The sequence below is a fragment of the Elgaria multicarinata genome, chromosome 1, assembly GCF_023053635.1.
Source record: "Elgaria multicarinata webbii isolate HBS135686 ecotype San Diego chromosome 1, rElgMul1.1.pri, whole genome shotgun sequence".
NCBI classification, from domain to species: Eukaryota; Metazoa; Chordata; class Lepidosauria; order Squamata; family Anguidae; genus Elgaria; species Elgaria multicarinata.
This window is the reverse complement of record NC_086171.1, coordinates 16134521-16147992: the sequence shown is the minus strand read 5'-3', so window position 1 is coordinate 16147992 and position 13472 is coordinate 16134521. Positions and strand designations below refer to the sequence as shown.

General features: G+C 37.3%; 1 protein-coding gene across 3 annotated transcripts in view; it reads left to right on the top strand.

The window, feature by feature from the left end:
- Nucleotides 1-13472, top strand: part of SNX13 (sorting nexin 13) — a 94734-nt gene that overhangs the window by 52495 nt on the left and 28767 nt on the right. For all 3 annotated transcript variants that reach the window (XM_063123635.1, XM_063123636.1, XM_063123634.1), the window contains exons 7-15: nucleotides 670-771; nucleotides 1245-1333; nucleotides 4182-4265; nucleotides 6098-6236; nucleotides 8260-8348; nucleotides 8991-9090; nucleotides 10267-10460; nucleotides 11442-11546; nucleotides 12775-12907. In XM_063123635.1, the coding sequence (XP_062979705.1) occupies nucleotides 670-771; nucleotides 1245-1333; nucleotides 4182-4265; nucleotides 6098-6236; nucleotides 8260-8348; nucleotides 8991-9090; nucleotides 10267-10460; nucleotides 11442-11546; nucleotides 12775-12907 (1035 nt within the window). The remainder of the gene's footprint in view (nucleotides 1-669; nucleotides 772-1244; nucleotides 1334-4181; nucleotides 4266-6097; nucleotides 6237-8259; nucleotides 8349-8990; nucleotides 9091-10266; nucleotides 10461-11441; nucleotides 11547-12774; nucleotides 12908-13472) is intronic.

The following is a 13472-nucleotide window of genomic DNA, read 5'->3' as shown; positions in this document are numbered from 1 at the left end:
ATTAAATGCTATGCTTAAAAACCATGTGGGTTGCATTGCTTGACACAAGAATACATCTTTCCCCCAGTTCCGCACCCCAAAGTTCAGGCCTTTCTTTGGGGTTCTCAAAGAAGGTTTATGGAGATTTACAGGAGCCTGCAGTGGAGAGTAAAGTAGGGAATTATCCTTGTATAACCACAGCATCTGCATGAACAGAAGTCACTGGCTAGAGATATATGTTCCTTCTCTGGAAAGATCCCTTCATTAATCTCAAGTACCAGTTAAATTATGTATATAAGTACTGTGATTGGTAGATCAGGTAAATCACTGCAGTAAATTTGATCTTCGCATGATTTGCACTGTAGAAGTAAACAAAGTACTTAAACTGGATTTTGCACTGATGCCATCTCTTGGTTTTGACCTGGAAGCGTCTGCATAATTGTACTGGAAGTTTACACAATGTACTTATCAAACTGAGAGTAGGCTTTTCCTTGTTACGTGCATAACTTGGCACAGATGGGGAAAAGGGAATTTAATTTCTAAGCCAGAAGTAAGTGCAAATTGTATAGAAATGTTAATGTGAAAGAAGAAACTTAGTGCAGCTATTGTAGTTTAGTAGGGGTAGCAGCAGACCAGAATACTTCAATGTACATTTCCTAGATTCGTTTAAGTTTTCTCATTTCCGTTTAGATGGAGCAGAAGATCTTGTAGATACATTTTTTGAAGTTGAAGTTGAAATGGAGGAGGAAGTTTGCCGTGATCTAGTCTGCACATCTCCCAAAGATGAAGAAGGTTTTCCCTCCTTGCTTTCTTTAGATATGTTCTGAATAAATTATGCCAGCAGCCAGTCTCCTGGAAATATGCTGAAATTTCTAAATAGATAATTATTAGTCCTTTTGTATTCAATAAGATTTTTTTTATTTCATAGCTTTAGCACTGAATTTTGTTATTAATCTGTGGGAGGAAGAATATATTTATGATAGTAAAACAATAGAGTTTTATGTCGATTTAGAAATGGGACTTGAGAAACTGTACAGTGTATATTACAAGTTAATATTGTAATTTTGGGTGTGAATGTAAAGCATGTATTTCTAAAAGTCATTTCCAATGATTGGGCTATTGGATTTTATCATACCTCAAAAATGGTGGTGGTATTAGTTGCAATGTACAAAGTTTTCTGTTACTTCTTGAAAGATAAAGGAATGAATAAATTTAATAGTATATTAGATTTTATTATACATCTTTTTTATATCTTGTACCTTTAGGATTCCTAAGGGATCTGTGTGAAGTTTTACTGTATTTATTGCTACCTCCTGGAGACTTCCAGAACAAGATCATGAGATATTTTGTCAGGGTAATTTTAGTTTTATATCCTATCACAGGAATGTGCAGTGTTCCTTAGCCTAAGAGCTGCATAATGTTTGTATAATCAGGAATGATATATCTAGGTCTGTCCAATAATTAAAGTTCTTTAAACTGCCTTGTACAGTTGTGCTATCTGTTTTTTAAACAATTGGTAATTTAAACAATTAAATATAAATATGTATTGCAACATATTTAAACAAAATGAGCATGATGCAGTCCACCATTGAGTGCCCATGCCTGAAGGATTCCCATAGCTTGCTAAAGCCCAACTCCCTCACAACTTGTATCTATGCATGGATGTAGGTAGTGTAATAGTCTATTATGGAGTGGGCTCCCTATTGAGGTAATGCAGGGCATATGGGAGGTGTGCACAGATCTTCCATTCCTCCTAAATGCTTGTAGTGCTGTCTGCATGTATGTGTGTGAGGGAATGGCCCTCTATCAAGCATATGGGGTTCCTCTGGGTGCAGCTGCTGTACCTGTAGTGAACTGGATCACGCCTCTTCCATAAAAGCACTTCTGAACCTTTTCTGAAGGAAGAGGGAATTTTAAATTGTATATAATACACATACTCACTAACATGCTGTATTTTGAATATGATCTGTCTGCTTAGTGACTATGTATATTATATACTATTTCTGTTCTGAATTTTTCTATTGTTTGAATTACAGTTTCGTGTTTCAACGTCCCCGAGTATTGATCAATTTCCTTTTTTTCAAAATAAAGTTCCTTATTGTTCAATAGGATTTTGAGGCTTGCCTCATTTTGCTGTTCTGCATTTGTGCTGCCCTCTATTTCCACTTGAGTTTGAATACTGAGCAGAGAAACTATCTTTAACTTCTGTGTTAATCATATTTTGCACTGTAAAGATGGTTCTAAAATACCAGCATTGTGGTGAGCCCTTCAGAGTCCCAAATCCTAGAGCTCTTGCTTGTCAGCCCCATCAGCAAATTGGAGGAGGGAAGAATTTGTATTTGTGACTGAAGTTTTAGTTGCTTAATTACACTGATAAAGAAATCGAAAGGTGATAGATTTACAAATATCAGGTTTTTTGATAACTTGCTCCCCCAACCCTCCCAAGTGGTAGAGGTGGGAGGGAACTTTGAGGAATTTTAGTGGCTACAGCATCACCTTCTATTGTTTCACATTAATTTATAATAGCAAATGCTGTTAATAAGGCTAGGAATGTCAAGCGCTGCTTTAGCAATTCAATCTTTCTTGTTTTGAGCAGTTGAACCACAACTGTCAATTTTCTTCCTTCCCTCTGCTGATTTTTACCAACTGCTTTGCCATATATTTTCTACTGAAATTGCTGCTATCTCGTTGCTATATTGTCTTCCTGCCTCCGCTTCCCCACCAGCTCTAAGCTTAGTTCGTTTTTCTCAGCCTCTACTGTTCTTACTATATACAAGCCACTGATTCAACTTTGGCAGGCCAGAATTTCTTCACATAGCTACTCTTTGTGGGTGTTCTGAATTCTGTTTTGATAAACCTCTGGCTGAGCAATGTGAGCGATGGTTTGACTATGTCTGTTGTGCCTTAAAATTGTCTTATATAAGTGGGACTTGAATGGGACTTAATTCTTTTTCAATGTGCAGCATTAATGTTTTTATATATAAAATTGAATATCACCAATAAAATTAATCACAATTATTAGTTTGAAATGAGTGTTTTAAAATAGTATAATTGCAGCCTTCATTGTTTATTATTTATTTATTTATTTAGGACCATCAGTGTACATGGTGCTGTACATAGTAAAAGAATAAAACAGCAACACCCTGCCACATAGCGTTACAATGAACAGAGTTTGACAATGAATAGAGTAACTATGGAGTTGCAATTGTTAGAAATGCCCCTCAACTATCTGTACAGCTTTTATGAAACACTAAAAACTAACATTCATTTACCACTTTGTCTTAGGCTATAACTGTATACAAACTTACCTGGGACAAAGTCCCATTCTACTTGGTGAGAGTAGGAACATAGGAAGCTGCCTTATGCTGAATCAGACTATTGGCTCATCTAGTCCAGAATTGTTGATACTGATTGGCAGCTGCTCTCCAGGCTCCTGGAGATCAAACCTGGGGCCTTCTGCATGTTAAGCATGTGCTCTACCATTGAACAACGGGCCATGTACAGGATTGTGCTGTTAAACAGGTTTACGCTGGAGCCCTTTTCACAGTTAACGTCCACATAATTGTCATCACATGGAAGGAGAGAGTAGGGCTGTGCCTGCTACCTTCACATCCCCCGCTGTGGACATGTTGGGGTAACACCTGTATCGCCGAAGCCTGCAGGATGCATATAGGCATTCTCTGTGATCTGGAACCATGATCACCCTGTGTTCAAGACCAGGGGAAGAGCCTACATCCATTTATTTGGCTTCGCTGTTGCAGGCAGCCCTCCAATGTGTGGACAGTGGAGGTGGGGTGCAGGGCTGCCCGGGAATGCAGTGCCAGTGAGTGTAGTTATGCTCTTTCCCTTCACTTGCTTATGTTCACATGGAGAACAGCCAGTGTAAAGGGATTTGATCTAGTTAACATTCTTTGAACCTTAGAAAGATTCATGTGCTGTATTTTGGTATGTTAATTTCTTGAGCAGGTTGAGTAGGGATAGCAATGTAGGTTTATGGGACTGCCACTCATAATGCTGATAAAGGTTCAGAACGTGATTTTATGGGATTTTTTTTCAAGAAATATGAAAGATGAAATTCTTTTTATCTGGCTTGCTTACAAAACTTGTAGTTTTCATTTGCAATCTAGGCAAAGATGATATTTCAAAGAAAGAAATTGTCTACGTGGAGAGCAGGTGTAATTTTATTTTCAATTATTTTTCAGGAAATCCTTGCTCGAGGAATTCTTCTTCCATTAATAGATCAGCTCAGTGATCCTGATTATATTAATCAGTATTTCATATGGATGGTAAGCTTTTTAGATAGACACAGACAGTATCTTCAAATAATTGTCCGTTCCCACCATTTCCAAATATTCTTCAATAGTAACAAATATAGCAGAATTTAATAGGGATGTTAATCCCTTTATTATAGCACTTTACTAGGGGTATGCATCGGATTTGGCCAAAGCCTGAGCTGAATTTGGGGACCTATGGTCCGTTTCTGGTGTTTGCTGGTCCATTTCTGGTGGGATTCCCTCTGAAGAGGCCAGAACTGAAACTCGACCCTCATGACGCTACATTACCTATTTGTGCTTTGGATACGCAGACGTTTTGTCTTCTCCCCAAATAGCATCTTTTGATTTGTTTACTGATCCTGGGAGGGATGCGGGGAGTGTGGCTGAGTAGCTGACAGGTCCACCTTCTAATCAGAGGGCACATTTTACCAGAGGCTGCCCAATGACTGTGCTTTCGGGGAGGGCAAAAATGGGACCATGCGATGGACAATAATACACATGCTACCAAAGGTCACTATGAAAAAAGCTTTATACTGGTTTTAAATCATAACTTCCTAGCCCATGCAAATAGCGTTTTAAAACTTTGCAAGTTTCATTCCTGGGAACACATCTATGACATGTACAGTTTTCATACAAATTAACCAAATAATCTTGGGGAGAGGAAAGGGGAATAAAATCAACATGTGTTATATCAGCAGGGGAAACTATACTGCAAATTTTGCCCAATTTTGTTCAGAAATAAAGTTACTGCCAGTTCATTTTTAATATAAAAATGCATAGCACAGCTCCTCTTTATCCATTTTTCTGACATTTGATGGGTGTATTCTATTCCCAAGGGACTAGCGTGCCTTTAAATATCATCGAAGTGTGACAATGAAAGGAGAAAAAGTTATAGCCATTTAAAAAAAAATTCCCATGGTAGTCTATGACAGGCACAAAACCTTGGATTTCCAAATCTCAACTCAGGTTCTGTATCCAAGTCAAAGCAGATGGATTCCAAATCGGTCTGAGCTGAATTCGGCCGTTTTATGAAATGTACACCTATGCTTTTAATCATTCCAAAACTGTGTTTTCTAAGACTGGAACATTCTAAATTTATGTTAGCAACATTCAACATTAGTTTGAGTGGAAAGTAGTTCAGTTGCATTTTAGCGTATTTGAAGTAAGGCGATTTATTTTGTGACATTAAAAAAAGCCAGCATTGAACTAGTAGTATTTCATATAGTAATAATCAGAATGGGGAATGTTTTTTTTTTACCTCTGTTCCTATGTTCTGGTTTACCATGCTACTTCTTCCATGAGTAAGTGCTTTATGAAATTATAATAACCACTGGTTATTACCGTACTGTTAGAAAAGTGCTAGCCTAAAAAGAGAGGAGGATAGGGGGATGCTCTGGGTGTGTGCCTGTGCATTGGTTCCATTAATGTTCTGACTTGGAATCCAATGTTGAGGCACTGCATTTCTGTTAATTTCTTTTGGGGGTAATGTATAAATATGATCATGTGTGCTCCTTCAGCAGTGAGCTGTAAAGATTTTTATTGTCCTCACCTTCATGGAGCGATGTATGCTGATAACAGGAAGATAATGAAGGTTGGGTTGTGAACTTTGCACCTTAAGGAAGTGCAAAGACATTATTATAAACACCATGAAAATACTAATATAGAAATGAGGAGACTTTAAAAACACCAATTTGCCAAAACAAATAAGATTAAATTGAGCTGTAATGTATTGAAAGCCACTACATATTTATATACCAAAATTCTGCTGTTTGGAAAACATAGGTTATTATTTATATATATGTATATATATTGTGACATGTGTTATCTTCTCCCTCATATTTTAGATTCGTGATTCAATTTGCAACTATGAGGCCTTTATGAACATTGTTAAAGTAAGTGACAGAGTAGGGGAGTTGGAAGCAGTAAGGGATAAAGCAGCAGAAGAATTGCAGTATCTTCGATCCTTGGATACAGCTGGAGATGGTTTGTATTTTAATGTTTTTCATTTGCAACTTAAAATCATTTGTTTTTCCTTCATATAGCAGCCTCCAAACTAAGAATTTTCAGTACGATACTTTTTTAATATTTAAACCAATCAAGGCAAGGGTGTGTTGGTAAAATATACACTTTCTTTTTCTTTTTTCCATTCAGTAGATGGATGCTGAACTAATAGGGTCAGACTTTTGATGACACTTCTTTTAAGCATCATACTTGATTGGGAGGCACACTCAAGGAATACAAAAACATATATTTTGTCTACAGTCATTTTTATCATACTAAAAATGGTATACTCTCGTTTGATGGCATTTCTTTTCCTAAAAGCTTCTTTTCTGTGCAACACCCATTTTTAAGCTAAATTTGGCCTTATAAAGTCTCAATACTGGTTTGCCACCAATTTTGGGGGCTCAGTGGGTGGGGGTTAGCTGCTCTACCATGGTGTAGGTGGGTGGAGGATTGGCCCCTGAACTGCCTGAAGTTGCCCACCCCTGGCATAGATGCAAAAAGCCACCCAGAGGGTTCATAGCAAATTTTTATACCTCAGCGGCTGATGTCCAAGACAATACTATCAACTGAACCACAGAGGATAATGGCCTTCATTATTTAGGGTAAGCGAGTGGGGTTGAAGGGTGAGGTGAGGAATAAAGATATCAGTAGCCTTAACATTTTTAATTGGATTGTGCCTGATTCAAGAATTTAATAAAGGTTTTTGAGTAAAAGGTAGTATTACGAATGCATTTTAGATTTCAAAGGCTGGTGCCTGGGTCACACTGTGGCTTAAATAAGCCATAAATCAGCTGAATGTAGGAACAAGCCCAATGTGCCATTCAGGGGGTGTTCTGAAACCACAAAGGAACGCTTGGCAAGGCTTTTATTTATTTATTTATTTTGGCTAGCTTATTCTGATTCTGGTGGTCATTGGGCAGTAAAGGAGCTATGTAAGGAACGTATGCAATGTAAATTCTGCTCATTCTGGGTCTGGTTCATGAGATTTCATAAGGCATTTTGCACAGCACCCTGGCTGTGGAATGAGCTCCCTAAAGAGGTTTGCTTGGCACCTACATTATATGCCTTTAGACGCCAGGTGAAGACCTTTTTATTCTCCCAGCATTTTAACAGTCTATAAATAAATTTTAACTCTGTGTTTTAAATTTGTAATTTTGCATTGCTGCTGTTTTTATCTGGTTGAGCTTTTATATTGTATTTTATATTACGGTTTTATACTGTTGTTTTATACTTTGAATGGTTTTAATTTTTGTGAACCGCCCAGAGAGCTCTGGCTATTGGGCGGTATAGAAATGTAATGAATAAACAAATAAATAAATACACTTTCAAACTTATTTTTGGATCTTGTAAAATAGGCTGAGCTCAGGGTTATGAATTCCCCATTAGTAAATAATCCCCTTAGTAAATTCTGTGCTTTTATAGCTCAGTAAAAACATCAGAGGATACATGCAGTCCTGATTGTGGGGTTTCAACCGGTGAGCTGAGGCAAAACCTCTCAGAGAGCATCAGCTATTGGGCAATATAGAAATGTAATAAATAAATATAGGGGAAATTAAAGTGGCATGTCTGGATTTGTGTCCACAACAAAGCTCAAAAACAGTTTTAGTGTCTCATTTCATGTTTGTACCATCTCTTCTAAAATTTTTATAGTATCACTAGAATTTGAACCACTTTCTAGTTGCCATGAGTTTCTTCTTATGGTTTTATTATTCTAAGAAATACTCATTTTAAAAACTCTCAAATGCAGTCCAAGATAAAAGTGGCTCAGTGTTGTATCCATCTGCTGACATCACTATTTATTTAAAGTATGTACAACCACTAACAGTTTCCCATGCCTAAACATAATAATCAGTTTTTCTAAAAAGCACAGTATTTCTTTTACAGTGTCTCTTGGTGTTCTCTTCCTTATGAACAGCTTTAAGCAATGCTTCATAGTACTCCAGAAACCTACTTGAATGTCTCCAGTCCTTTGAGCCTTACTTCTTAGTCCATTTATTTTCAGATATCAACACTATAAAAAATCAAATAAATAGCTTATTATTTGTGAAGAAAGTATGTGATTCAAGAATACTGAGGCTGCAGTCAGGAAAAGTAAGTATGTTTTCCCCTGGTAGAATGTGTGTGAGACCTAAAAATGTATACTTGGACTAATGTATAACGACACATTTTGCAAATCTAATAATGGGAAACAAAATATTTTGGAGCTTAGTGTTCTTACATACTTCACACAAAATCTATTGATATTATATAAATATGTGGGTAATCATACATCAGTTTGCCAACTTAGATTCAATCTCCTCTCACATCAGTCTAATAACACTGTTGTGTATCAGTTATTGTGTAGCAGTTTGCTATTGGAGTCAGACCCTGAGCCTTTCCTTGCCTGGTTTCTAGCAAGCATTGTTATAGCTAGCATCATGTTTGAATGACTTCCCCAGCTCAATGAATCCATTGCTATTGCTGTTATCACAGAACAAAATGTTAAGGTGTATATGAGATTACACAATGAGCAGTATTGATCCCCAGATTTTCTTAGCTGAAGATCCCACCTGTGGATAGTGGGCATCCCTGATTGCTTGGCTTAGTGATACAGAGAACCACCTGTACCCACACCTGAAAATGTTGCTATGTAGGAAGTGGAAATTTTTTCTTGGGAAGATTGCACTTCTTGGTCTTTATGTTGTCATTATATTAATTTTAGCATCCTATTAATACACTGTTGTCTTTATCCAGGAAATAGATACTGTGAAGCTGGCTGCAAACTTTGGAAAACTTTGCACAGTCCCTTTGGACAACATTCTAGTAAACAATGTTGCACTACAATTTTTTATGGGTAAGTGAACAGTAGTTTAAAAATTCTGTTGTGTGTATGAGTGGGTATGAAAGAATTTCATAGGATGCTATAAGCATACAAAAACAAAAAAAGAGAAGGAGAAATGACACTTCAGCATAGGTCTTCCCTTCCAATATTACATAACACTGACTTCATGATATAACATGAGCAAATGGCATTGTTGGTTCTTGGGCTTACAAACTGAACAGACTATTGCTGCTTTAGAATGCTGTCATTTACCTTCAACCCAGACATTTTCAGTCCTATTTTACAAGTAGCAGGGCTGACAGTGGCACACACCACTCCACAGCTTTCCGTCTACACATATGCCTGGAAATGTTGCTTGTGAAATAATTCCTATCAACCTTACTTTACTTGCTTACCTTGAAAAATCAAGTCCTCTCACCAGCTTAGATTGAATGTAAACTCACACATTAATTTGCCATTTATAAATAAACCCATCTCCTCTTAGCTACTACTCAAGATTGCCTCAATAAGGGATTCAATCTATGCACCTACCGTATTTCTTTGATTCTAAGATGCCATCGATTGTAAGACACACACTAATTTCAGTACCACCAACAGGAAAAAAAAAAAGCTTTGATTCTAAGAAATAATAAATGCACCCGCGATTCTAAGACGCACCCCATTTTTAGAGATGTTTATATGGGGGAAAAAGTGTGTCTTAGAACCGAAGAAATACAGTATATTCCACCTCTGTTGCTGCCAAAGTTAATGGATCATGTTCATAAGTAATTTATATTTATTTATTTATTCATTTTATTACATTTATATACCGCCCCACAGCCAAAGCTCTCTGGGCGGTTTACAACATTATATAATTATGTTTGCAATGGTTCTGATCCAAGATCAGGATCATTTGGCTAATTGTGTGTGTGTGTGTGTTTTATCTACTGTATTTCTTCGATTGTAAGACGCCATCGATTGTAAGACGCACACTAATTTCAGTACCACCAACAGAAAAAAAGCTTTGATTCTAAGAAGTAATAAATGACCCGTGATTCTAAGACGCACCCCGTTTTTAGAGATGTTTATATGGGGGAAAAAGTGCGTCTTAGAACGAAGAAATACAGTACCATAGTAGTTTCTAGAATACTTTTTTTATCCTAATGGTAAGGTTGGATTTTGATGATAATGATGATGATGATTTTGTAGATTACATGCAGCAAATGGGAGGCCAAGCGCATCTCTTTTTCTGGATGACAGTAGAAGGATACAGGGTTACAGCACAGAAACAGCTGGAAGTATTACTGAGCCTTCAGAAAGATGGAATGCATCAGACTACACAAACCAAAGGCCTGTTAAGAACAGCTGCAGTTGGAATTTATGATCAGTATTTGTCAGAGAAGGTAAGAATGGGGTTTTATATGAATTGGAATATATTTGAAGAAGTAAATTAAAAGAAGAACTTCGTAAATTAAAATAATTAGAGTCAGCAGTCTGGGCATATAAAGTTGTTATGTTGTATAACCTAACCAATAAAAGCTACAAAACAGGTAAGGTACCAGCACCAGCTCAAGGTGATTCAGTAAAAGATCTTACCTATTTTATGTCTGGTATATTGATAGTGAACATTTCCAGTGTTATACTGGCATTTAGCGTTTGTCTCCTGAAGAAACACCTGATAGCCCTATTCTAAACATCTATTTGCCAGCACAGGAATCGTAGGATCAGGCTGCTGACCGGCAGGCTAATATTTGAATATGAAATAGCCCTGGTGAACTTATTTATTTATTATTGGTTGTATTTTTATACCATCTGGGATTAACCAAGGCAGTTTACAAGAAGTTCAAAACATAGTCAATTAAAAACATAGCGAAACATTAAAACAACACTAAAATCCATCACAACGATTTCCAAAAGCCAAGTATCTATCTGCTTTTATTTTTTACTTCAAAGCACTTTCATATTCTTGGCTTTGGGTGTTCAGCTGAATTTGAATTTGGGAATTCTAACCAGGAACCAAAGTCTTTGGTTGTTTAATTACACTTTTTTATTTCTTCTGAAGGGATAAGATGCAGCGTGGGGACTCAGTAAATTAATTAAACTTACTTCCCACCCATAAATATTAATTTGTTTTGAGATGCTGAAAACAAAACCATGGGCATAGTAAGTGTGCCTTGAATTACTTGAGTGCACTCACATAGCTATTCTACATCTGAAGGTAATGGTAGATCTAAGAGATACTCTTTGATTTGATTAAAATAACTGTTGAGTCATTAATTTTTGTTTTCTATCACTAGCTTTAATAATGCAATAATAATGGCTGATTTTTTTAAAAAAATCATATGGATGGCATTAAGATAAGTTTATTTAATTCATTATGGCAGGCATCCCCAAGAGTTAATATTGGTGATACCTTGGTAGCAAAGCTGGCAGAAAAACTGAATAATGAGGATCCAACTCCTGAAATCTTTGACGAGATTCAAAGAAAGGTAGAGCATGTTCATCCTCTATTTCATATGTATTGGTGGAAGTTGTTTGCTTAGGATTGATTTTGCTGTTTTTAGATTGAAATTCAAAATTATCTTGGAAATAATATTTCATTATTTCCCTTATATGCAACTCTCACAGCTTGCTGTCTATGGCTTGATGCAAATCAAAATTTACCAATCTCCTAATAGTGGTGCTTCTTCACTCATTTATTTAACAGTATGACAAAGGGATTCCCTGAACAGTTCAAATGTTGATCCAATTTAGTCATACATGAACTAGTTAGTTAACTATGGTTTGGAGAAACGAAAGTTAGTTAACAATGGACAAAGTGGGAAGCTGAGCTTGATTACAAATCATGAATGAAAGCTTTAAATCACCCACAAAGGAGGGAGGAAAGGAGGTGAAGAGCTTGCAAGCCTGTGGTTCGCCATGACTCACGCATGTAATGACAAGCCGTGTTCTGAGTTGAGGCACTGAAGTTCAGAATTGGGAGCATAGAATCATAGAATAGCCGAGTTGGAAGGGGCCTATAAGGCCATCGAGTCCAACCCCCTGCTCAATGCAGGAATCTACCCTAAAGCATACCTGACAGATGGTTGTCCAGCTGCCTCTTGAATGCCTCTAGTATGGGAGAGCCCACAACCTCCCTAGGTAACTGGTTTCATTGTCGTACTGCTCTGTCAGGAAGTTTTTCCTGATGTCCAGCCAGAATCTGGCTTCCTTTAACTTGAACCTGTTATTCTGTGTCCTGCACTCTGGGATGATCAAGAAGAGATCCTGGCCCTCCTCTGTGTGACAACCTTTTAAGTATTTGAAGAGTGCTATCATGTCTCCCCTCAATCTTCTCTTCTCCAGGCTAAACATGTCCAGTTCTTTCAGTCTCTCTTCATAGGGCTTTGTTTCCAGACCCCTGTGTCATGTCAACTGTCTCCTTTTATCTGGGGCTGCAGTTTTTACATTATAGAACTCCAAGCACAATAGGAGGCACTCCTGTAGCCAGTGGGAAAAGTCAACTCAATGCGATGGAGAACTCCACAGAGCCCTCCACACAACACAACGGTTGTGCAGGAACTCTCCTCTGCACAGTGTGGATCATGTAGCTTTCAACACAGTAAGGCCTATCAGGATTCCTCAAATAGCATGGGTGCCCTGCCACAATTTTAAGAGATATTTTATAAACTAATCTGATTATAAGGCTTGGGTAATACTGCATTTTTATTCCAAAAGGTATATGACTTGATGTTGCGGGATGAAAGATTCTATCCTTCATTCAAACAGCATGGCCTTTATGTGCGGATGCTTGCTGAACTAGATATGCTAAAGGATCCTAGTTTCAGAGGATCAGATGATGGTGAAGGAGGTAAGTTGACTTCGAACTTTTATTATATTTTTTTGTTTATTTGTGATTAAATTAAATAACACCTACTTAGTGACTGAGTTTGCATAACATGATAAAAGCCATTGTGGGTTGTGATCCATGTTTGTTTCAAACTGGCTTGTCATGTTGTCTGAACGAAGCATCGTGGTTTGCTAACCCCGCCCAAGCCACTCTGGCTGGGTATGGACAACACGACAGGCCAATCTGAAGCAAACATGGCTCCACCATGGCTTATTGTGTTATGCTAACACAGACTCCCTGTGCGTTTTGAATCTATTTAAATGTTTACTCTGTCGCATCCTGTAGGCTCAGGATTTATAACAATTTAAGAACAAAAATGTGTGAATGGAGCCTAATAAAATAAGACTAAAAAATATGATCAAGCCCCCACTTCATTACTTGCTTAGCTCTAGTTTCTACAATGCAGCACAAACAAAATGCTTTTAAGAGATGATAGGAGAAGGAAGTTTCACCATTGTAAAATTGTGGACAATATCCATATGTCTTTCAATATGTTTGTTTACTGCAGAATGTAAACCTAATATTT